This window comes from Medicago sativa, chromosome 2 (assembly GCF_051527215.1).
Source record: "Medicago sativa cultivar Bolivia chromosome 2, Bolivia_mono, whole genome shotgun sequence".
NCBI classification, from domain to species: domain Eukaryota; kingdom Viridiplantae; phylum Streptophyta; class Magnoliopsida; order Fabales; family Fabaceae; genus Medicago; species Medicago sativa.
Genome location: NC_140750.1, coordinates 34,256,227 through 34,281,773, shown reverse-complemented (window position 1 = coordinate 34,281,773; position 25,547 = coordinate 34,256,227). Strand labels below are relative to the sequence as shown.

Sequence of the window (25,547 nt, the reverse complement as noted above, 5' to 3'; positions counted from 1 at the left end):
GTGTCTTCATGGAATACATGAATAGGATATTTCATCCTTTTCTGGACCGTTTTGTGGTGGTGTTTATAGATGATATTTTGGTGTATTCGAAGTCTAAAGAAGAGCATGCCGAGCATTTGAGGATTGTGTTGGGAGTCTTGAAGGAGAATAAGTTGTTTGCTAAGTTGTCGAAGTGTGAGTTTTGGTTGCGGGAAGTAAGTTTCCTTGGTCATGTGATTTCTAAAGGTGGTATCGCCGTGGATCCGTCGAAGGTTGATGCAGTGTTGCAGTGGGAATCACCTAAGTCTGTTTTTGAGGTTAGAAGCTTTCTTGGATTGGCAGGTTATTATCGGAGGTTCATTGAGGGATTCTCTAAGTTGGCGTTGCCATTGACGCAATTGACTCAGAAAGGACAAACTTATGTTTGGGATGCTAAGTGTGAAAAGAGTTTCCAAGAGTTGAAGAAGAGGTTGACATCAGCTCCAGTGTTGATTTTGCCGAATCCGAAGGAATCTTTTGTTGTGTATTGTGATGCTTCTAAGATGGGTCTTGGTGGTGTGCTTATGCAGAATCATCAGGTTGTGGCTTATGCTTCAAGGCAGTTGAAAGTGCATGAGAAGAATTATCCGACTCATGACTTGGAATTAGCGGCTGTTGTGTATGAGTTAAAAATTTGGAGGCATTATCTGTATGGTGCAAAGTTTGAAGTGTTCAGTGACCATAAGAGTTTGAAATACTTGTTTGACCAGAAAGAGTTGAATATGAGGCAAAGAAGATGGTTGGAGTATCTTAAGGATTTTGACTTCCAGTTGAGCTATCATCCTGGAAAGGCCAATGTTGTTGCTGATGCTTTGAGTAAGAAGTCGTTGCATATGTCCGCTTTGATGGTAAAAGAGTTGGAGTTGATCGAACAGTTTAGAGACTTGAGTTTGGTTAGTGAACTGACGCCGGATGGTGTGAGGTTAGGAATGTTGAAGCTGACAAGTAATATTCTGGAGGAGATCAAGAATGGTCAGAAGGAAGATTTGAAACTTGTAGATCGAGTAGTGTTGGTTAATCAAGGCAAAGGTGGAGACTTTAGATTGGATGAGAACGGTGTTTTGATGTTTCATGATCGTGTTTGTGTGCCAAGTGTTCTTGAGCTTAAGAGACAGATTTTGGAAGAAGGTCATAGAAGTAGTTTGAGTATTCATCCAGGAGCGACTAAGATGTATCAAGATTTGAAGAGGTTGTTTTGGTGGCCTGGAATGAAGAAAGAGATCGCAGAATTTGTGTATGCTTGTTTGGTTTGTCAGAAGTCCAAGATTGAACATCAGAAACCGTCGGGTTTGATGCAACCGTTGTTTGTGCCAGAGTGGAAGTGGGATAGTATATCAATGGACTTTGTTGGAGCGTTGCCGAAGATTGTTAAGGGTTTTGATTCTATTTGGGTGATTGTTGATCGGTTGACGAAGTCGGCACATTTTGTTCCTATCAAGACCGGTATGTCTATGGCAAAGTTGGCCGAGGTCTACATTGAGCAAATTGTTAGATTGCATGGTATTCCTTCTAGTATTGTGTCGGATCGGGATCCGAGGTTTACTTCTAAGTTTTGGGAGAGTTTGCAAGATGCTTTGGGAACTAAGTTGAGGTTGAGTTCTGCTTATCATCCCCAGACTGATGGTCAGACGGAGAGGACTATTCAGAGTTTGGAAGATTTGTTGAGGGCTTGTGTTTTGGAACAAGGTGTCAGTTGGGTTGAATGTTTACCGTTGATTGAGTTTACTTACAACAACAGTTTTCATTCTAGTATTGGAATGGCACCGTTTGAAGCTTTGTATGGTCGAAGGTGTAGGACGCCGTTGTGTTGGTATGAGTCAGGTGAAGGTGCCTTGTTAGGACCGGAAGTGGTGCAAGAAACTACGGAAAAGGTTAAGATGATTCAAGAGAAGATGAAAGCGTCTCAGAGTAGGCAGAAGAGTTATCATGATAAGAGGAGGAAGGATATTGAGTTTCAGGTTGGTGATCATGTGTTTTTGAGAGTGAATCCTGTAACCGGTGTTGGACGTGCTTTGAAGTGTCGGAAGTTAACTCCTCATTTTGTTGGACCTTTCGGGATTGTTGAGAAGGTTGGGGTTGTAGCGTATCAGATTGCGTTACCGCCATCTTTGTCGAATCTTCATGATGTGTTTCATGTGTCTCAGTTGCGGAAGTATGTGTATGATGCGTCTCATGTGATCCAAGTGGATGATTTGGAAGTTAGAGATAATTTGACCGCTGAGACTTGGCCAGTTAGGATTGAGGATCGTGAAGTGAAGCGTCTGCGTGGCAAGGAGATCGTTTTGGTTAAAGTGATTTGGGTTGGACCGACGGGTGAGAGTGCCACTTGGGAATCGGAGAGTAGGATGAAGGTTTCGTATCCGGAGTTGTTTCCTTCAGGTAATTTTCGAGGGCGAAAATTCTTTTTAGGGGGGAGAGTTGTAACAGCCCGATTTTCGCTTGATTTATTTTAATTATGTATTTGTGTGTTCTATGTGCTCTTATGTGATTAATTGCCTCTGTGTGTATTTTTGGTTGGGATTCGTAGAATTCGGTGTTAGAAGGGTATTTTAGTCATTTTGGACTTAGGGGCATTTTGGTCATTTTGAGAGCAGGGGTAATTTTGTAATTTTGCCGGAAGTTATTTTTAGTGCTTAGTGAGGGTTTTATTTTACTAAGTGTTGGAGAGTGGGGTAATTATTTAGTTTACCGTTAAGTGACCGTTAGCGTTGTATTTTACCGTTAAGTGAGTAGTAACATTTTGGGTTAGAATAGAAATGGGTTAGGCCCATTAAAACATTGTGAGTTGAGCCCAATTGAGTAGAGATTATATAAACACTAGTTGGTAGTGAAATGGGGGTCTTACAAACATTTCATTTCATTTCACAATTAGAGAGAGTTAGAGAGAAAGCTTAAGAGGAGAAAAAGGGTTTTGAAGAGAAGGAACTAGAGAGAGCTAGGAGAGGCTAGAGAATCAAGGGTTGGAGCTAAAGTGAGGCACCAGCTAGTGATTGTGGAGAATTAAGGTAAGAGGGTTAGGCTTCACTCATAATTTCATAACTTTTCTCTTTTACCCATTTTCATGAAATTGATGAATTGGTTTTAATTGATGTAAATTCGTGCATAATTGTTGTTGTTATGTTTGAGAACATGATTAGTGTGATAATTGTGTTGTTGTTGTTGAATTTGTATGTCAAAATGAGTAGAAATGAGCATAGTATGTTTTTGGATGAAATTGATGAATTGGTTTTAATTGATGTAAATTCGTGCATAATTGTTGTTGTTATGTTTGAGAACATGATTAGTGTGATAATTGTGTTGTTGTTGTTGAATTTGTATGTCAAAATGAGTAGAAATGAGCATAGTATGTTTTTGGATGAAATTGATGAATTGTGAAGTTGTGGTTGATGAATTATGAATGGATTCATGCTCAATTGTTGTTGTTGATGATTTGAATCATGTTGATGTTGATTTGATACATTGGGTATCATTAATTGTGAATTGGTGATGAGAATTGTTATGTTGTTGTTGAATATGGTTGTTGTGAAAATTGGTTTTGATTAGAGAAGAAAACTTGTTGTTTTAAGAAAATGAATTTTCAAAGGTTTGTATAACTTATTCAAATGCCACGAAACGTGTGAGTTTGATGTGTTGGAGCCTCGGGTTATGCCTCGGATCACTTTTGACATTGAAGGGTTTTAAACATCCGATTTTGGGGCGAAAACGGCATAAACCCGCGGCCGAAATGCGCGAAAACACACGTTGCGGAGCGCTGCACCTGAGCTAGGGCGCTAGGCGCCCACACTCAGAGAGCTAGCGCTAGGCGCTACACTCCTGGCGCCAGGCGCCCTGCACAGGGCAACGTACCCGTTGTTCCGTGTTCGGGGGGTCGGGGGCAGTCGTGTAGGGGTCCGTAGCGACCGTTTGAAGGTGTTCTTGTACTGTTTTCACTTACTTTTCAACTGGAACATACTTGGCTTTGTTGAATGTTCGAATTTTCAAATGGTTTGAAACTTGTGATTTTTCTCAAACGAACATAGGCTAATTTTTTAACTAAGGCTTGATTGCTTGTAATTGGCCTAGACTCTTGTTCATATGATTTTAAAAAGTAGTTGTGATTGGTTCCATCAAGTCTTAGCTTGTTTTGCTTGAAAATGAGAGTTTTGTGAAAAATGATAAAGTGAGACGAACTTTGAGTTTTTTATTGAATTTGTCATGTTTGGCCGATGAATTGCTTATGTAATCTCTATTACACGCATATGTGACTTGTGAGAATACATGGCATAGGCAATTGAGCTCGTCTACTTGGTTTTGGCTTAGGTGCTCAATTATTTTCAACGTTGTGTTTTTTTGGAGACGAACTTGGTATAAAATGATTTTTGAGAGCCAATTGCTTATGAACCCTTTATGAATAGATTAATATGACTATGAAATGGTGTATGAATGGTTATTGAGTGATGAATATGATGTTTGTGATCATATGTTGTATTTGTTCCTTTATTTGGATTGTAAAGAATTATATAGAAATGTGGCAACTATATGTCGATTTATGTGGAGATGATTGGTGATGTATATGTGTGTGACAACTATATGTTGCTTGTATTGTGAATGTTGTCGGTGATTGTATATATATGTTATGTGGAGGTGAATTGTTGATGATTGCATATATACAAATATTGGTGATGTTGAGGTGATTATTGTTTGTGTGAACATATGCATTGAGTTGAGTCATATCTTCATGCATTCATGACTGATGGTGGTGGATTTTATATCCAAGACTGATGGTGGCGGATTTTATATCCAATTGAGGTGAGTACGATGTTTTTGTTGCATCGAAGGTGACGACCTTGAGGTGTTTTGGTACCACATGCATCTAGAGAAGAGTCTAGAACATTGCATGCATTTGAATAATTGATGAGTTGTGTCATAATTGAATATATGACTTGGTGAATTTGTGTATTGGTGAAATTTGGTGAATGTTGTGATGATGTGGATTGGTGTATATGTACATTGGTGAATTTGTGTATTGGTGAAATTTGGTGAATGTTGTGATGATGTTGATTGGTGTATATGTACATTGGTGAATTTTGTGGATGGTTGTGAATAATTGTATTATGCTCTAATTGCATGCCTTAATTGTTTGTGCTTATACACTTGGTGAATCAATTGATGATGGTTATTTTAATAATAATGATGAGGTGAGATTTGTATATGTATATATACATATATAATGTGGTGATGTTCTTTGATAATGATGATGGCTTGCTTATAACTTCGATATGACGAATTGTACTTGTTGAGATAAGCATGCTAGAGGAGTAATGAAGTGAGTAATGTTTTCATTGATTGATGTTGATAAATGATGAGCTTTTGTTGATGACTTGATTAGAGGTTGAATATGCATGCTATGCTATGAAAATAATGTGATAGCTTGAAATGTAAGTGATGGGGGATAATAATGATCATGTGATGCTAGTGTTCTAGGAGGAAGGGTTATGTATATGTGATACGTGTATGATACACTTGTTGATATGAACTTGGAATGATGATATGGAATGATTTGAATGGTATGAGAATCATGAATACTGTGAATACATGTATGATTTGTTATTTTGTATTCTTGAATATATCTTTCATTTCCAATGTTCTTGTTTAAATCTTTTATGGATTATGATGATGTAATGCTAACCCTCAGTGGTCTGTGGTGGACCGCCTACCTCTCTGTATGGATGGGTAGACGGCGTGCAGGATGCTTAGTTGTTGCTTGTTGATGCCGAGGAGTGGAGTTTCTCTTTTTCATGCAAGTGTCTAGATTAGGGCTCTGATCTAGGATAGGCCTTGCATGTTGTTTCATTTTGACTATGTATCTTGGAGTTGTTGATATATTGTTGTATTTGAGATATGGAGGATATAATTTTATTATATTGAGATTGGGAGTTGTTTATGGATTATATGTATATGTTCCGCTGCTATGTGATGTGACATGATCTTTATGCATGTATGTATTGTGGTTTATTCGAAGACGTAGCATCTATTTCTAGAATATATTTGTATATTCGCGCGTTTTACCGCTTATTAGAAATAAGGTGTTACAGAAATTAAAAATCCTCTTTCTTTTTTTTGTGAAATTAAAAATCCTTGTGTTTAATGGCATGTAAATAGTATTTTCCAAATTGGTAATGCCACATAGGCCAAAATCTGCCACATCTACGTTTTTGGAGGAAAAAATGGGGGGTAGGACCAAAAGTGCAACAAAAATGATAACTAAAGGACAGTTTTGACCTGTTTTAAAAGGGCATGACCAATTTTGCGAGTAGGCCAAAACACGAGGACCAAAAGTGTAATTAAGCCTATTATATCTTCCAAAACTATTCTAATAGTTAATTTTTTTTGAAGAAGCTAAAATGGAATATATTACCAAAACAATTTGTCCTTCCTAGCAAAAGATGTGCTAAAGAAGAACAATAGAGTCAAAACAATATTTACAAAACGAAAAGCAAAAAATGACAATAGCAAGGAAAGAAATAACAACTAGACAATGCCAAACATTGCGATCGGACTAAGCCACCAACCATGATAATTGAAGGGAAAATCAACAAATTTCGCCTTCAACCACGAATAGGAAAACATCTTAATTTTGTCCACTAACAGCGTTATCGAGCACTCATTACCATTGAAGATTATGTTATTTCTTTCTTTTCATATTTTCTACACAGTAGCAAACCAAATCAAATGCAAGATAAATTGCCGCATATTAGAGCCACCACCGGAATATTTAATCTATACAATATATAAAGAAAACCACCCCTTTCATCACTTTTGGGTTGGATTTTTCTTTCCAAAAATACCCTCAATTTTCAATACAAATAACACATGTAACAAATAGATAAGAATAAATTTAAATATTAAAACAAATGTAACAAACACGATATGAATATTTTTTTTTCCCTAAAAAAAAAATGAATATATATATTTTTTTCTTTTTTTTTCCTTTATGATTTAAAAAGTGTAATAAACTAGATGATTATATTTATACTTACTTTTTCATCATTCCAATTATACCCTTAAACAACTTTTTCTATAGTAAAATTGTTGTTGGTGTCATTAAAAAAAAGAATTTAGATTATACTGTTTTTTTTTGTTATATTATTAATGTCATTAAAATAAGATAATCATGATTAGCTTCGTTTGTTATAACTTGAAAGCAACAAACGTTTATATTTTTAGTCTTAATCAAAATTTCATAAAAAAATACCGTTCATCATTTTCAAACTTTAACATAGTAAATTGAGCCGAAAGACGGACATGTGAGTGTCCGTCTTTTCGCTAGTTTTTTTTATATAATTGGAGTACAATGTTTTATCTCGAATTTGAGAAATCGCTAAGATATTGATATCTCACCCTAGTATGACTTCTAATTTAACATGTATAAGTTATTTATCACGAGTTAAAAAGTACATATCTTACCAAAGTCTAGTTTTAGGTTTTATTCAGAAGTTTTACCTTTAAAAAGTATTATCTATGTATTATAAACATTTTTTAAACGCATCTTAAAATAAAAGTTATTCTAAATTGTTTTGATTGAAGGTTTTATTTACAATTTCAAAGTCATCTCTCGTTTGAAATGAAAATATTTTAAACTTTTATTATTAAAAATGGGACCGTTATGATATTCCAAGGAGTTTCATCTTTCCAATCAACTTGTCACTAATATTTAAGTACTTTTTTTAAATTCTTTGAATATGCTATGAGATGTTATATAGAGACATCTTTTGCATTTAGCCATATTTTTATAAGATGAAAATTATTTACAAAAAGGCACAATGCTAATTAATATTTTTTTTTACAATTATCTTTTTTTAGTTTTAAAACAAAGTAAGTATACAAAGACATCTTCCAATTAAAAACGTAGGCAAAGGAAATCACGTAGAGGCACTACACAAGCTAATAAATTTTTACATTATATCTATAAATAATAATGAATATATGAATATAAGAATTAATTAAATATAAACAAAAGAGACATCAATAAACTTATCTTTTTTTCATACTGTTGTTGAATTAGATCACCGATCACAACTCTATCAACATTGACACGTGCCTCGCGCCTAGTGGTAGTCGAGGATGGTGTCTATGTGTTCCACATGTTCGTCTGAATCTGTGGTGTCGTCGTAAGTCTCTAGCTTGGGTGGTTTTGCAAAGACGCGGGGGATCGTATATTCCGCTATCTTCCTGGTGAAAGGTCATCTACGGTAGTTCCTGTGATGGCGCTCTGGAGAGTAATCTTCCTTCTTTCGACAAATTTGGCGCAGGGGAGAGTCTTTCGCTCTGTGGCGGTCTGAGGGTTTATCGCGGCGAGAACGGCGAGGAGACGGACAGCTACTTCCTCTGTCCGAGTCATCGGGAAGCTTCTTACCTCCTTTCCGACGGTTCACCGGAATGGAGGCGGCATCCTCTACCGCCACTGGTGTTGCATGGCGTTTGTTCTGCTGAGCTTCTTAGATTTATGTGGCGACTTCCGTCGGAATCTTCTCTTGATTTTTTTCCATGCGTTCGAGCCTATTATTTTGTTGTTGGAGCAAGTTCACCAGATTCGTCAAGATTTCATCCGTTTCTGGCGGTGGAGCAACTTAATTTTTTTTTTAATAACACCAACAACAATCATTATTATAGAAAAAATTGTTTAATAGTATAATTGAGATAATGAAAAAGTAAGTATAAATATATTCATCTAGTTTGTTACACTTTTTAAATGATAAATGAAGAAAAAAATCAGACATATATATATATATATATATATATATATATATATATATATATATTCATATCGTGTATTTTACATTTTTTTATTATTTAGATTTATTCTTATCTATTTGTTACATGTGTTATTTTTATTGAAAATTGATGGTATTTTTGGAAAAAGAAAAAAGTCAACCCAAAAGAACATAAAGTGGCTATTTTTTTTTATATATATATATAGTATAGATATAGATATAGAGCCCGTTTGTTATAGCTTTTTTAACGAAAAAATCAATTTTTTAAACAAAATAATCACTTTTAAGAGTATTGCATCCGTTTGTTACAGATGTTTAAAAAAAATCAGAATCTAAAAAAAATCTAAAAACAGCTTCAAATGAGAAGCTGTTAAGAGCAGCTTCTCAAATAATAGATTTTTTTTAGAGGAGAGAGAAAATATGATTTAAAAGATTGAACTAATTTTGTAACAAAAAATCTCTTTTATATAGTTGTATCCAAACAAACTAGATTATTTGTTTAAAAAAAGTGATTTTTATTACGGTAACCAAACGCAAAATATATTCTGATTTTTCACAAAATCTCTAAAATATAACTAGCAACTAACATGTGCTAAGCACGAGCCCGTGCTCCGCACGGGCTAATTCAAAGTGGGGGTTGTGCATCAAAGCACATTGCAATGTTATATGAATTGAGAAGATAAGAAAAAACTAATGATAAAGCCAACGTTAATGATAAAAGGGGAAATTATTTTGACTTCCTTTGAGATTTTCTTAAATAACACAGAGACCCATTCTAATTTTCCAAACACATGAATCTCCCTTCATTTTATCCATTTCAATAACTTTGTAAATATACAATTTAATCTGTCATTTTGGTTTGTTTGTATCAGCTTTCTCTTTTCACAAATAATTTAAATGAAGTGTTTTTCTCGCAATGGAGAAACAATAACATTTGTTTTTATCACTAAATAGAATCTAATATCGACAATTACAGAAGAGATCAAAAGAAAATATAGAAATGAGATATTTTTTGGTGGATGGACATTGTGGTTGATCAATGAAAAGGAAATAATCTTCGATATATCCGTTTTATTACATTAGAATTTAAAAATTAAACCACCTTGACCCAGGAACAATAAGTTGGGAAAAATTACCTACTTGAAAAATGGAAAGAAAAATGGTCAAAAATTAAATGAGTTTCATACTTGTATGAAGAAGTTAATTGCTCAAAATAAATGGAATTAACAAAGTTTAAACCATGTTATATTATAAGAGAAGTGCTTGTCAATTTAATAAAAAAAAGGGAGATTAGTATTTAGTTAATAGAGCTGGTGTTTCTGTTATTTAAGAAGATCTTAAGGGAGGTTAGTTTAATTATATGTAAAAATATTTAAAATATTAAATATTTTCTTATTGATAAAGATGTCGTTATGAGTCCCGTGTATAAATTGTACAAATGTATTATTTACTGTGTTGGCGGTCGATCCATTAATTGTTTTTCACAAAGGTTCACTTTTTTTTTTGTTACTTGGTTTCGCGCTCGTATACGGGTTTGCTAGGTTGCGCATGTGATTGGTGAATTTTTGTTACTTCAGATTTGGGTCTATCTACTTGGTCTGATTTATTATGTTGTATCCTCGTTTTGTGTTATACCTGAGTCACGTCTAATTCCCTCAGACTCTTTATCTATTTCTTTTTATTTAATATAATTTTTCATTTGACTAAGAAAAAAATAAATAAAAAACAAAGGCAAATTATTTTTAGAAAAAAAAAAATCTTGAAAATGTCTAATATTTTGAAAAATAGATATATGCCTTGTAATAAATATTTTGTAACTTTCTTGAAGTTATGTTATTTTTTTTAAGAATGAAGTTTTGTTATTTTGTGATTATCAATCAAATATAATTGAATGTGTTTTTTTCTTAATGAAAATATTTCTCAGTGTTTTGTTAGTATCGAAGATAACTGTCTTAATCATATTTTGTTATTTTATTGATAAGTGAAATGTATTTATTAATATTTTTTATTAAAATTTATATTTATGAATTTTTTTCTTAGACTAAATATGTAAACAATTGTCATTTTTTCATTGGATTACCTACAAAAGAAAAACTCATAGAAAGGTAGTTCTATTGCATCCTAAAAACTAAAAACTCATAGGAAGTTAGTTATGTTGCATGAAATAGACTCAGTGTCAGATAAAAGCACATGAACATCATAAAATTTTTAAGGTATAATGACAACTTATTTTTAATAATTGTAAATTGAATATAAGGTTCGCTTTTAATAAAATAAAAATGTATTTTGATATTGAATAAAAATAATATATATATTTTGATATTCAATCATTTAGAGATTATTTTTGAAAAAACATAATCAGTTTTGTGTTTGTTTATCGTAATAACAATCACTTCTTTAAAAGAAAAAAATTGTTTGGATACAACTATATAAAATGGATTTTGTGTTACAAAATTATCTTCTTGTTTAAATTTTTTTTTTTTTAAAGTTATAGCAAACCCTGTAGGGCTTATTTGTTACGAATTAAAATAAAAATAATATTGACATTCAATAAATTAGTGATTTTTTAAAATTTTTATAAAAATATCATAATCTATTTTGTGTTTGTTTATGGTAATAAAATCATTTTAAAAAATAATAATATAATGTAGTTTGTTTAGATACACCAATATGTCCTCGTGAGCTTAGCTCAGTTGGTAGGGATAGAGCATAATATATGCAAGGTCCGGGGTTCAAACCTCGGCCACAACAAAAAAAAGATACATCATTATAAAAGAAACTTTTTGTTGCAATATCACATCAATCTTTTGAAATTTATGTTCTCTCTCAACTAAATAGGTTCTTTTGTTACGAAAGACACAAAATGATAAATTAAGTTGAGGTGTCAAAATATTAAGATGTGACAAAGTTGTGTTTTTACTTATCACTTATCATTAACTTTCATAATTAGAGAAAGATAATAGATTTGATAAAAAAAATGATAATAGATTGTATTTGTTTTTTTTAACTCTTTAGATATTTAAAAGTTGAATTATAAGAAAATTTGTTTTGATTGGGATTAAGATTAAGTTTGTTTGTAGATTAAGTTAGTGTGTTTTATTGAGTGAATTTGTTTTAATTTGTTTTTAAAAGAGAAAAATAGGGGGAAGTTGAAACAAAACACACAAAAGGATATAATTTTGATGATGTGTCAAAAGATTAAGAATGAGTAAGATTGTATTTTTGGTAGACATTAAGTTTCATGATTAGAGTTTAAAGAATAGAGAATAGAGAATAGAAGATTGTAATTTTTTTAACGCTTTAGATATTTAAAAGTTGAATTATAGGAAAATTTATTTTGATTGGAATTAAGATTAAGTTTGTTTTTTTCTTTAAAAAAGATTTAATTAGTGTGTTTTATCGATTGAGTTTGTTTAATTTGTTTTTAAGAGAGAAAAAATATGGGGAAGTTGAAGTAAAAGACATAAAAGGTTAAGGATATAATTTTGATGATGTGTCAAAAAATTAAGAAGGGATAAGATTGTATTTTTGGTAAAAATTAAGTTTTTTTAATTAGAGAATAGATTAGAGAATAAATCTCTAAATTATTTTATGTCAAAATCACTTTTATTTTAATCCGTAACAAACGGACCCATAATTATTGCAATGTTATGCAATCAATCTTCTACTAGTTTTATATTATTTTTTTTTCGATCACAACTAGTTTTATATTATTAGTACATACAAAATTAAATCCATCAAATTAAATACATTTCAAATTTAATAAGAACACCAAATATCAACTAACTTCTACCGACTATACATCACATCAACTGTATTTAATTATGTCGATGGCTTGGCTCTATAGTAACCATATCCAATAACGCGGATACGAAAGTCCATCAAATTTGGCCGACCTTCTTCTCAATAAATATAAGGGTGTCCAAAATTGACTTTGTTTCCTTCTACATTCTTTTTTCCCCCCTTATTTTTTAAGTGTTGAATTGTATTATTTGTCAAAGAAAATAAAAAGTTTTGAATTGCATTAATAATTTTATTTTAAATTAATCGTGCGAAAACAAGTTTTGAAGTAAATGTAGAAAAAAATTAATTAATTTTTTTTGGGTTACTATGATATTTATTGATACGAAGTTTTCACCGCCGCTTAACAATAACTAATCTACGTCAAAGAACCTATGGGGCACACAATGTAGGTTCTTCTCGTTCAACCATATTTTTTTATGAATGAGTTGAAAAACGAATCTCTGATCACATACTTAAGAATTTAAATTCCTTATTATTTGGATCAATCTATTGTTAATAAATTTTTAAATTACTCTTTTTTTTTAATTTTAATTCATTTTTTAGTGTGTTTTTATGTTTTTTTGAGTAAAAATTATGGTCGTGATTAGTTTTTTTAGTGTGTCTTTATGTTAATTAACATAACATTCTTTATAATATTCTCTAGGAAATTTTTTTCTTTTGAATAAAAAATAATAAAATTGCATGCTTTATGAGATAAATATCGTAAAGTAGTGTAATTTACTGGTTATTATTATTGCATGCTTTATGAGATAAGAATTGTAAAGTACTAGTGTAATTTACTTGGTCAATATGAAATATGAATTGTGTCCGATTTGGGAAGCTTTTTAATTTTTTGACTCAATTATGAAATGGTTTTATCAATCTACTAGTTAATCTAAAATCTCTGGATTATTTTTCACTAACGTAAAGTCTCTTAATTTTTCTAGAAAAAAGTCTCTTGAATATTACTCTTAGTCTTGAGATAATTTTTTAATAATATCATATGTCAAAATGCGTAGGAATCTATTTTAATCAGATACTTTTTACGTGTAAATGTAAATACTTATCTTTTAACTCGAGTAAGACTATATGATATATGACAAAACTCCGCTTAACATATGATTGAATTCGAATCAAGACCTCTAATTAAATTGAAAAAGATCTCTCATGATCAGATTCAAGGGATGTTACGTAAATTAACGACAAATTTGGTAATGTATAATCTTTGTTAAAAAAAAAAAACTAACAACTTTAAATAGACGTCTCTTTTCAACCACGTTATATTCTTGCAAAATATTCAAACTCGAAATCTTGTTTAAAAAACCTAAATCCCATTTTAATCGTCATTGAAGTTGATAATAAAATTCTTCTAAACAAAAAATAAGTTGGTAATAAAATTGTATATTTGTAGGACGGTGATCTCTAAAGGGATAAAGAATAAAATTAATAATATAAAGAAAAAAGGTAATTTTGTAAGGATAAAAAAACCTCTTTCTTTTTGGACAAGAAACCTATGACTTAGATTTTGTAGAATATTCATTCTTACCCAAAAGGGTAAAAATAAAACCATCAACAACGCCCATAATTTTTACTTTACTTCATCATCTCAACTATATTTTTTCTATTTATTTATTTTTCATTCGTTATTATTCATACAACTGCTTCTTCCATATACAAAAATATTTTCGAACGTTTCAGAGATAGTAAAGGATTCAATCAAAACGACGCGTTTCGTTACTCTCTTATTACTACTTGCACCCGTTTTTTGTTTCTTAGAATAAACGGGTCACGAAGCCCGACCCGTTTCATCAATCTGCACCGATCTTCTTCTCCGGCGATTCTGCACCGGAGAATAAAACGCGTTGACTCGTGATTCAGCGTGTTGACTCGTTTCTCTTATAGCGAAAAAGAAGAAAAAGAAGAAGCGTGATGGTGAATTCAGAGTTGAAGAAGAAAAATAAGGGTTTTGGAGGGAAATGGGTTTGGGTTGTTATTCCTCTTATTGCTGCCATTGTTGCAATTTCCATTTCTTCAAGAACTTCTTCAAAAATTTCTCTTTTTGGTGTCATTGGAAAAGCATGTCAGTGTGCTATGGTATATTCAATTTCTCACTTGATTCTTCTTTCTTTCAGATCCATGCATACATGTTTTTGTGTTTTGCTGAATTGTGAAATCCTGAATCTTAATGCATTGTGTGATTCATGTAAATTACGTTTTTTTAATCTTGATTTTGATAATTTATTTCAATTCTTGATGATTTATTGTTATGTAAAATTCTTGCTGTAAATTCTGTTTGAATTGTTTTCTGCGCCATGCAATGTTGTCAAATAAGCATTTGGATTGACTTATTTGAGTTTCTCCACTGACATAAACATTTGTGAGACTGTTTGAGCTTATGACATGTTCATAAGCAGTTTTCAGCTTATTTTCATAAGTTCTCCAAAATAGCTAATGAAAATAGCTTATTGTTTAGATCAATGAAACACGGATACAGACACAGGACACGACACGGACACGGACACGCCGACACCGCTAATAATTTGAGAAAATCACATAATTCAGTGTAATTTATATGTGTCGGTGTCGTATTGTGTCCGACAACGGGACACGGCTAAACCAAGAAGTGTCCGTGCTTCATAGGTTTAGATGAAAACAATGTTATTTTCGTCTTTTATTATAGAGGTAGCTTGTACATAAGCGCTTATGCTATAAGCTGATCCAAATGGTTTATGAAAGTAATGTGTTTGTCTACGGTAGAAATCCAGGGAGGTGTTTTGCATAAATTGTTTTCTGTGTTTTGCAGTGTTGTCAATAGGCGCTACTATAGTGTAGTGGGATTATAACAAACTGCTTATGTTATCCGATTTTGTACACGTTGTCAGATAGTAGCTATAACACTATTGTGTAGTGGAAATTGAACAAAGTACTATTTTTTTGTGATCTGCAATTGATAACACTGGTGTTGTGTGGCTAGAAATTTTGTCTAATCAATTTTCGTTGAATTAATAGTCTAGAATTTTTCTGTGTGACTGTTGCAGGGTACACCGAAGTATAGTGGTATGGTGGAGGATTGTTGTTGTGATTATGAAACTGTGGACAATCTTAACGAGGAAGTGTTGTACCCATCTCTCCAAGAGCTCGTGAAAACCCCATTCTTTCGGTATTTTAAGGTTCGCTTGTTGTCATTTCTTATATCTACATTTTGTGTTTGCAAACATCCTCTTTGATATTGTTGATGCTTATACTTAATTGCAATCGATTAAAACATTAGGTTTACAAGAAACATTTTTGTTTTATTTTCTATGTTGAATTAGTAGTATTGATTTCTTTTACCTCTATAATGACTGGTAATGATTGATAGTATCCCATTCATCCAACAACACAATTTAGAATTGGAATTCCGAGAGGCCTTTCTAGAAAAGGAGTTTTAATAGAATTCTATGTTCCAGCTTTATTATTGATTCTTTTTTAAATTTTGATTTGATGAACAATATGAGAAATGAGAAATGAGAAAGAACTCCATCTGTTGTAAAAGCATTTTAAAGCATTATAATCGAGTCAATGTGCTGCCATCTGCATTATCAACTGAATCTTGTGCTTTAGCTCAAACTATTCTAACCAGAATTATGGATTTTAAATATTTAACTTTCTACCATTGTTAAGTATGAAAATCAAAATTACAATGAATATTAATTAAATTGATATACAAAGTTTGAACTGTGAATGGTGTTGAGGATTATGCTTGCATGATGTGAGATCTGTTTTTGATGTACAAGGTGTATGAGTTTTCTTTTGGGTGTTCTGCCTATATACGGTGCCCTTTGCTATGTTGTTTCTGTCTTGCCGGTCTCTGTTTGTCTTCTGCAGGGACTTGGTTATTATAAATTTTGCCGTTAGAAAAAAAAAACATGAATAACTCTCAATGCACTAAATGTAGAAATGTTATTACTAAATTGTTTCTTATTTTTCCCTTCTGTCAACCCTCATGTGCTTCTTATGCGCTAAATATTAGTAGATGAAATTTGTGTAGGCTAAGCTATGGTGTGACTGCCCTTTTTGGCCTGATGATGGTATGTGCCGGTTGCGGGACTGCAGTGTATGTGAATGCCCAGAAAATGAATTCCCAGAGTCATTTAAGAAGCCTAAGCGCCTTCCGTTGAATGATCTTGTTTGTCAAGAAGGAAAACCTGAGGCAGCTGTTGACCGTACTTTGGATAGTAAAGCTTTCACAGGATGGCCAGAAATAGACAATCCATGGACAAATGATGATGAGACAGACGATGGTGCGCTACTCTGTCTGTCTACTAGTTCAAGTGTGAATATTTTCTGTTTATCATAAGTAACTGTGAAATATTATATAGTATACCTTTTAAAAAGGTATTAGTAGCACAATGGAACTCACATGCAGTGTAAAATACTTCATCTTTTACACTGTTTACATATCCAATTAAATCATTTTATAATGTATATAAATTTTTTTTTTTAGAAAATAATTGTCTTACTGGTTGCATTTACAGATGAGATGACATATGTGAATCTTCAACTGAATCCTGAAAGATATACTGGTTACACCGGTACATCTGCAAGAAGGATATGGGATGCTGTCTACTCTGAGAACTGCCCCAAATGTAAGTCGTCTTCAGAAAAGACCAGTAAATGTTGCACTTTTTTTTAACAATCTAATATCTGATTGGTCAATTGTGCAGTGAATATTAGTCTATTCTTAACATTTATATCTTGATTGAAAGATATTTTGAAACGGATCAATATAATTATCGTAGAAGAGGAACCGAAACTGATGTCACGAGTATTATGTAAGGTGTGTATATTTATAACTAGAAATGTCTGTCTTTTGTAGATCTTTCGCAAGAATCATGCCAAGAGGAAAAGATTTTGTATAAATTGATATCAGGTCTTCACTCCTCCATATCAGTACATATTGCTGCTGATTACCTACTTGAAGAAGCTAGCAATACGGTAAATCTTGTTTTCCTCTTCTCTGAAGTAGCTGATTTTCTGTTTCTAAATAAACATTTTCGTTGCTTTTGTGGAACCAATACAGTATTGCAGATTTAAGCATGTCGGTAGTCTTCTGTTATGCGTTTTATGTTCAATGTTAAAATTATAATTTATTCAATTTTGTTTTGGTGTATTGGACCTTTGTAAAATGCTTTTTTCTTATGCACTGAAATAATTTGGCAACACTATAAATTGTTTCTCTAATGCAAATCATTTTAACTTAAGAAGATACTGACTTCTTTCCTTCCTTTTTATTATTGCAGTGGGGCCAAAATCTTACTTTGATGTATGACCGAGTCCTTCAATACCCCGATCGTGTCAGAAATTTGTATTTCACTTTTCTCTTTGTCCTGCGAGCAGTAACCAAAGTGAGTATAATTTGCCTTGATTTTAATTGATTGATCTTGATATTATTTTTCTTCTTCTAGAATTTACAGTTAAATGTATTATTGATGCAATATACATATCACTGTAGGCTGCAGATTATCTTGAGCAGGCTGAGTACAACACGAGTAACCCTAATGAGGACCTTAAAACAGAATCCTTGATAAAACAGCTACTTTACAACCCCAAGCTTCAAGCTGCATGCCCAGTTCCATTTGATGAAGCCAAGTTGTGGAAAGGACAAAGTGGACCTGAGCTAAAACAAAAAATTCAACATCAATTCAGAAACATTAGGTATTAACTAAAACTAATGGGCAACACTGCTCTCATTTTAACTAAATCCTTTGTTGACTTGCACAGTGGATGTGCTTTATATGCTAATGAATGTGTAGGAAAGACCATAGATTAACAGATTTTTCTATGGTTTGCAAAACGTTTTTTTTTATTTTATTTTATATATATATATATATATATATATATATTGTTTTGCCTAAAGTAATTTTTGTCTGTCCTCGTGAGCTTAGCTCAGTTGGTAGGGACAATGCAAGGTCCGTGGTTCTAACCCCGGACACCACCAAAAAAAAAAAAGTAATTTTTGTCCTGTGGTATGTATTCTGCCTTCTATTGTCTGTGTTTTAGAATTTTATTTTCTCATTTTCTGAAAGTTGGTTTATCTGGAATTTTTAATTGCTTATTTGAACATATATATATATATATATATCTTTATACTGCAAACAAACAGTTCTTGTATCTGCTTTGTTATATTGCTGATTCAATTTATCATTGTTTGACTCATGGCAATGGAATTATTTCTGTGGTATGCAGTGCGTTGATGGATTGTGTAGGGTGTGAGAAGTGTCGATTATGGGGAAAGCTCCAGGTTCTTGGTCTTGGAACAGCATTAAAGATTCTCTTCTCTGATGATGGTCCAGAAAACTTGGTTCAAACAGTAAGTACATCGGTTAATGTTGTTTTTGCTTCCTTTATGCATATGCATTTAAATCCTGAAGTCAAACACATATTTCTTTATTCCATTCACCTATCCTTCCAGACATATGAAATTGTAATCTAGTGGATTTTTATCTCGTATATCATTGTGAGGTTTGTAGTTCTTTCTGTGGCTAGTATCTGCATATGTAGTTAAAATTTCCAGTTGTTTGCATTAATACAATATATATATATATATATATATATATATATATATATATATATATATATATATATAGTTGTTTTGTTTTTTCTTTCCATGTTTAAACTTTCAACACCCAATAGTTTTACAAAATCGTATGATGGTACGAACCCAAATCGAAGAGAACTACAGGTTGAATTATTGATTACCAAAGTAGATGTATTACAGAAGGAAACCTCCTGTAACCCTAGAGCAAAAGCTCCAGAGAGAAGAGAAGATACATTTCTCTCTCTGCTAAAATTATAAGGTTTCCAACTAAAAAGATACCGAATGCTCTCCTTTCCATTTTCTCTCCCCTATATTTTGTTGCCTATCCTCACTAAGTGACACATACGCTATACTCTCCAAACTCCCATGCTCAGCTCTTATATGGGGCTTAGGCCCAACCCGCTATCCTAAGTTCCTCACAAAATAAGGATATGATAGTAGTAATTCGAACAAAAATGCATATTTATGTAGGTAAGAGAAATTTACCATACATTCTGTTTTATTTCTTCTGTTTTCAAATATTTTTATATTGCTTGCTATGAACAACTGAACTGAATTGACGTTGAATTTGATGGTCTTTCAGCTACAACTACAAAGGAATGAAGTAATCGCATTGATGAATCTTCTCAATAGACTGTCAGAATCTGTCAAATTCGTTCATGAAATGGGACCTACTGCCGAAAGAATCACGGAAGGACATCTTTTTGGCCATACAAAGCTTATTGGCTCCTTGAGAAAAATATGGTCCCGTATACTTCAAACTTAGAGGTGACTATAACATTCTCTCTTCTGAGTATTTGTAGGGTATTGTTGATTTACTTGTTTGATGTAGATAACTGAGCATTTCATTTTATTTCTGCAGGAAGCAGTTGGTGTGACAGTTAGGTTTTCACTTACTCACATTACTACAAAGATTAGGATTAGAAACCATGATCATGGTTTGAAATTTTCCAAGGATGTGAAAGTAATGTATGTAACATGTTCACAAAATAAATAATAAATAATATTTGAATACAAATATGAAAGTAATAGAAAATGTGTTATTTGGGAGTAGAATCCCACTAATTTTGTGGAACAGTCTGTTGCAAGATTTTGTTATGTACAAAATACTTTTCACCAAAAGAAAATGGGAAGAATCACATTGAGTAACAATGCGCACAGATATGTAGTTTAATTAAGGGAAATATACTTGAACAGGCTGATCTGTATTGTATCTGTAATATTATTTATCTCTGTGTTAAATATGTTTCATGTCCCTACAAATATGCGAGCTTTCAACATTAATTCCTACTTTAATTTTATTATATTTTAGTCCCCAACAATTTTGCTCTTTGCATGTTTGGTCGTTGCCGTCAATTATGCGCTGACTAGACTAACGAAGGAAGTCATGTAAGCGCCACACATGAAGCCTCCAACCACTCTTCCTTTGTTTTTCAATTTCTTTTCCCAATTTCATCAATCAAAACTCAAACCCCAAAATTGAAATACCTAATCTTAGAAAACACCTTTCATCCTTCTCCAACACCCATGGGGCTCCAACACCACCGGTGACGGCCATACAATATTGTATCCTCTTTGCTCCAACACCATCACTGACGGCATGCGACACTCTCTCCTCTTCTTTCCACCACCTCGTTCTTGCCGGCGACGCTCTTTTCATGTTCGCTTACACTCGGCTTCGACAGGATCATCGCGGTTTGAGGATGTTGTTCTTGCTGCGATTTGGGAGAGAGTTGGGAGGGAAGTTATTTGTGTTTATTGATCCACTCTTCTCATTCCTCTTGAGAGATTTGGGAGAGCCAAATCCAAGCAACCAAAAAAAGAGAAAAAAATCAGTGACTCTGCTCGATAAAAAATCAGTGACTCTGCTCGATAAAAAATCAGTGCTTTCTATCTTCTTTTTTTTCTTTCTGGGGCCAGAACATTATGCAGATTTAGGCTGAACTTTGGTTGCGGTGTTTGTCTTTTAACACTTGCAATTGGGAGAATATTAATGAATGATTGTAGAGTTTGTTGATTTCAATCTTGATCTGCATTTTTCTTCCCAATTACTTAGTTGATATAGAGATACATTTATATTAAGTTTCTATTTTCCATTTTCCATTTTTAACACTTCATAATAAATTGCTATGAGTAATGATACAATTTAAATTTTTAATAAATAAAAAAACACTAAATAGGAAATATTATATATATAGGTGAAGTACAAAGTGGTATAAATGGGAAATGACACGTTTTGTTTTGTGTAGATAGACAAAACGTAAATAATTATTGAAAAATCACACACAAGTAGATGAGTCATGTTCAAACTCTAATCACAACGTCCAACCTAACAATTTTAATATTTTTGCTAACTGAGTTAGAACTTGAGGACCGGAGATGATAAGTTACTGTTGAAAATTAAATCAAGTACTAGGGAAAGATTGATCATCAATAAAAAAAGTATGGTGGTTTAGTGTTATTTTTTGACGTATCCATATTAGACAACTCCATCATTTAAATAATACACTAAAAGTATAGAATAAGACTAATTATGATCAATTCCTTTTTGATGAAAATTTTGCATGTGCTCATTCGTATTTTATTATAAATCATCTTGACATTCTCACACAGATTAAGAAATATAGTTAATTTTGTATTTGAAAGAGAAATTGTGAGTGCTTTTACAAAATTATTCTTTATTATTAACATCGGAAAAAGAGATTAAAAAAAGGTAAATACATAGCTATCTCAAATTTAATTATAATAAAATGGACATGGACCCTTTTTTCGTCGTCATGCATGTATGTGTTAGATTTTCATTGTTATACTGTAGAAAGAAAGAAAAAATATTAAGTGAAGTGTAAATTTTAACATTAGAAGATAGATGAATGGAATTCAAGCTTCTTGCAAGATAGGGGAGTATAATTATTTCTAATATGTTTTGCTTAAGAGGGAGGGTAGTGTATGTTTTGACACAAGATGGGAGGATATTTTAATTTTTTTTTTTTTTTGGTGGTGGAGGATATTGTAATTTAAGCATACCTTAGGGATTAAGAGTGTAATTTACTCTAAAAATAATAAGACTGTTTACGATCAATTTTTCATTTTACAACAAAAAATTATTATAAAATTTTGCATGTTGTCCTTAGTATTTATTTATTTATTTAATTTTTTGGTCAAGTTGTCCTTAGTATTTTATTATAAGTCGTTTTGACATTTTTGCAATACTAAAAAATATAATTAATCTTTTTTTTAAAAGGAAAAAATATAATTAATCTTATGTTGAAAAGAAAAACTATGAGTGTTTTTACAAAATTATTCTTTATTAATGACATTGAAAAAGAGATTCAAATAACTAAAAGAAAAAATTTCCTTTATAAATGTTGCATTAACGTTTGTAATTTTAGGAGAGAGATTCGAATTCTGCAACATTTATCGGGCCAACCAAATATGGTGGAATTCAAAGGTGCTTACCAGGATCACTTATATGTGCACCTTGTGATGGAACTTTGTGCTGGTGGGGAAATATTTGATAGAATATTTATTGCTCAGCCTGAGTGTTACTCAGAAAGAGCTGTTGCGTCCATTTGTCATGGTATTGTTAATCTTGTGCACATTTGTCATATAATGGGTGTTATGCACCGCGACGTAAAGCTGGAGAGTTTCTTTCTCTCTATCAAGGATAATGGTTTTGCACTTAAGGCTATTGATTTTGGACTATCTGTCTTCACTGAAGAAGGTGCAGTTTTTGTATTTATATATGCGCAATCTGTGCAAATTTTTTATTTTATCAGCATTTGGTTTTGCTTGTGTTTTTCTGTTACTAATTTGGCTCAATCCTCGTATAAATTCTCATCATTCATTTGTATTTTTGTTTTGTTGTCTAACTTTTCTGTTACACATGGCCTGACTGTGGTTAATGATTTGTTTGGCAAGAACACCCGTGGATAAGAGAATGTGGAGAGGAATCTTATAAACCTATTGATAGTGCAGCTCTATCTAGAATGAAACAATTCAGGGCAATGAGTAAGGTCACAAAACTTGCGTTGAAGGTATGGAATCAAACTTGATTCAGAAGTAACTATGTTCATGTCCTCTTTTATTGATCCTTGATATTGTCTCGAAGATTGCAAGTTTTTCGTTTCATTGTTATGCATTTTTTTACTCGTTCTGGAATATGTCTGTAGAAATGGTATTATGAAATTCATTGTTATGACTGGTATATTACTTTCACTCAAATCGTATCTCATTAGTTGGATTGAGCTGCATGGATCAAATACCACCATTAAGATGTATAAAAACCAATAAATTTATTGTGTTGGTTTCTCGTAAAATTTCTTTGGTACAAACATTCATCGAAGATTAACACATTCAGACTAGTCTATTGTGTTGACATAAAACAGAAAAACTGGTATATTGAATGCTAAACTTTACGGATACTACTGTCATTCTAGAAGCTTAGATGGCCGTAAAGTGTTTTGTTTTTCATCATGCATATGAGTAATCTCAACATTCTGAGTTACATATACTATCTTATCTTTTTTGGATATTTTTTTCTATTACCAACTTAATTGAAATTTCTCTAGGTTATGGCTGAAAATCTATCAGAAGAGATTAAACGTCCAAGAAAATGTTTGAAAATATGGACATTGATAGTAGCGGCACCATCACCTATGAAGAATCGAAGACAAGCTTGGCTCGAATTCGATCGAGACTGTCTGAGGCGGAAGTGGAACAACTTATGGAAGCTGTAAGTAGCTACAAATCCATAAGAAAAGCATAACTATTGAATGCATGACTCTTATTATAAACTCAATGAATAATGTTTCTCAGGCTGAAGTTGATGGAAATGGCTTGATTGACTATCTTGAATGGATCATATCGGCTACAATGTATAAGCACAGGCTTGAACGAGATGAACATCTTTACAAGGCATTCCGGTGTATTAATAAAGACAATAGTGGGTGAGTATTGCAAGATTGATGGAATTTCTTTCCCCTTATGTGTTAACATTTTTGTACTAACAATTCTCTCTTATAATTTTTATAGGTCGGTACTAACACTTCTTTCCCCTTATGATAGAACATTATGTTGTAATTTGATTCATGTAGCTGACCCCAGTGAATGGGATAAGACTTGCTTGCTGTATAAATTCGTAAAATGAGGGGAACACATGGATGATTTAAGGATTTAATTAATAACCTTTGATTAGTTAATAAACAGAAGCTTAACTTGTTAAAATTATAAAATTATGGCTGAGAATGACATTTGCTTCCCTAATTTCACGGACAGGCTTATTACTAGAAACGAATTGGAGACTGCCATCGTAGATCATGCAATAGGCGATAAAGCAACAATAAAGGAAATAATTTCTGAGGTGGTTACAGATAATGTAAGCTACTCATAAATTAATCAGTAAAAATTTATTATAGATTATCAATGTTATCGCTAATGATTCTTAAACTAACAGGATGGGAGAATAAGCTATGAGGAATTTTGTGCAATGTTAAGATGTGGAATGCCACACCAGGGATAGCTGTTAGAAATCTAGTGAATGGAATCAATTTTACATGCGCATGTGATTGATCGTGAAAGGCAATTGAATGAGATACCGTTATCTGACAGAATATGCAAGACACTTCTTCGTGGATTGGTGATTACGTCGAGGCTCTTTGAAATCCCAATTTCTGTAGCAAGGTTGTTTTCTCGCGTATGGTACTAAAAAGTAGATTGAAGTATTGTTACACATTTATTTGTACATTTAATTTCAGGCTGTCATATTTTTCAAGTGTCTTGAGCCTGGATTTTTGTATTAAAATGTTGACTATGAGATCATAGAGTTATGCTTTTATTTTTATTGTTAATCATAGGAGGAATATGATTTCCTTAACCTGTATGAGGAAGTAAAAACTCATATCTATATATTATAGTTCCCATAATGTATTGATAATCTATTGTGCACGTTCTAGAATAGTCATTTTCGTTTTTTCTTCTTTTCCTCATATCTCGCAACCAACCAAACCAAAGAAGACCACACAAGCATCAACAACCAGACCCCCGACAACTACCAACCTGCAACAGAACAGACTGCAGAAAGCCTGACGTAGCAAGCATCCCAGACCAAAACTAACAAAAGTACCACCATCACCGCACAAAACACCACCGCGGATTTCAACACCATTCGTAAACAGACATGAAGATTTAGTCACCCTTTCCAAGAACCATCACCACTCTATCAACTTAGCCTTTTCTGCTTTTTACCGGATCCATAGACAATTAGCATACCAAAAGCACTGAACAGGCCCGGTGGGCTAATTAACACGACTCCCAGCTACCGTGCCATCACAAACCAAACCGAAGATGCAAAGCGACAATGCAAGAATAGATGAACAAAGTTTTCACTTGCCAAACCGCACAACAGAATGTTAGAG

General features: G+C 32.6%; 1 protein-coding gene, 1 long non-coding RNA gene and 1 pseudogene across 2 annotated transcripts; all 3 read left to right on the top strand.

Moving 5' to 3' along the window:
- Positions 1-2,881: 2,881 nt before the first annotated feature.
- Positions 2,882-6,018, top strand: LOC146946463 (uncharacterized). Its single transcript, XR_015028250.1, has 2 exons — positions 2,882-3,023; positions 5,735-6,018. It is a non-coding gene; the product is annotated as an uncharacterized LOC146946463 (long non-coding RNA).
- An 8,188-nt stretch (positions 6,019-14,206) lies between these two features.
- LOC146946462 (endoplasmic reticulum oxidoreductin-2-like) lies at positions 14,207-20,397 on the top strand. Its single transcript, XM_085744538.1, has 10 exons — positions 14,207-14,648; positions 15,593-15,724; positions 16,585-16,837; positions 17,072-17,182; positions 17,413-17,531; positions 17,837-17,941; positions 18,049-18,251; positions 18,783-18,906; positions 19,718-19,902; positions 19,997-20,397. The coding sequence occupies exons 1-9, from the start codon at positions 14,484-14,486 to the stop codon at positions 19,898-19,900; spliced, it is 1,395 nt and encodes a 464-aa protein (XP_085600664.1). The 5' UTR covers positions 14,207-14,483; the 3' UTR covers positions 19,901-19,902; positions 19,997-20,397.
- A 2,169-nt stretch (positions 20,398-22,566) lies between these two features.
- LOC146946461 (calcium-dependent protein kinase 2-like) lies at positions 22,567-24,854 on the top strand (annotated as a pseudogene).
- The last annotated feature ends 693 nt before the right edge of the window (positions 24,855-25,547 follow it).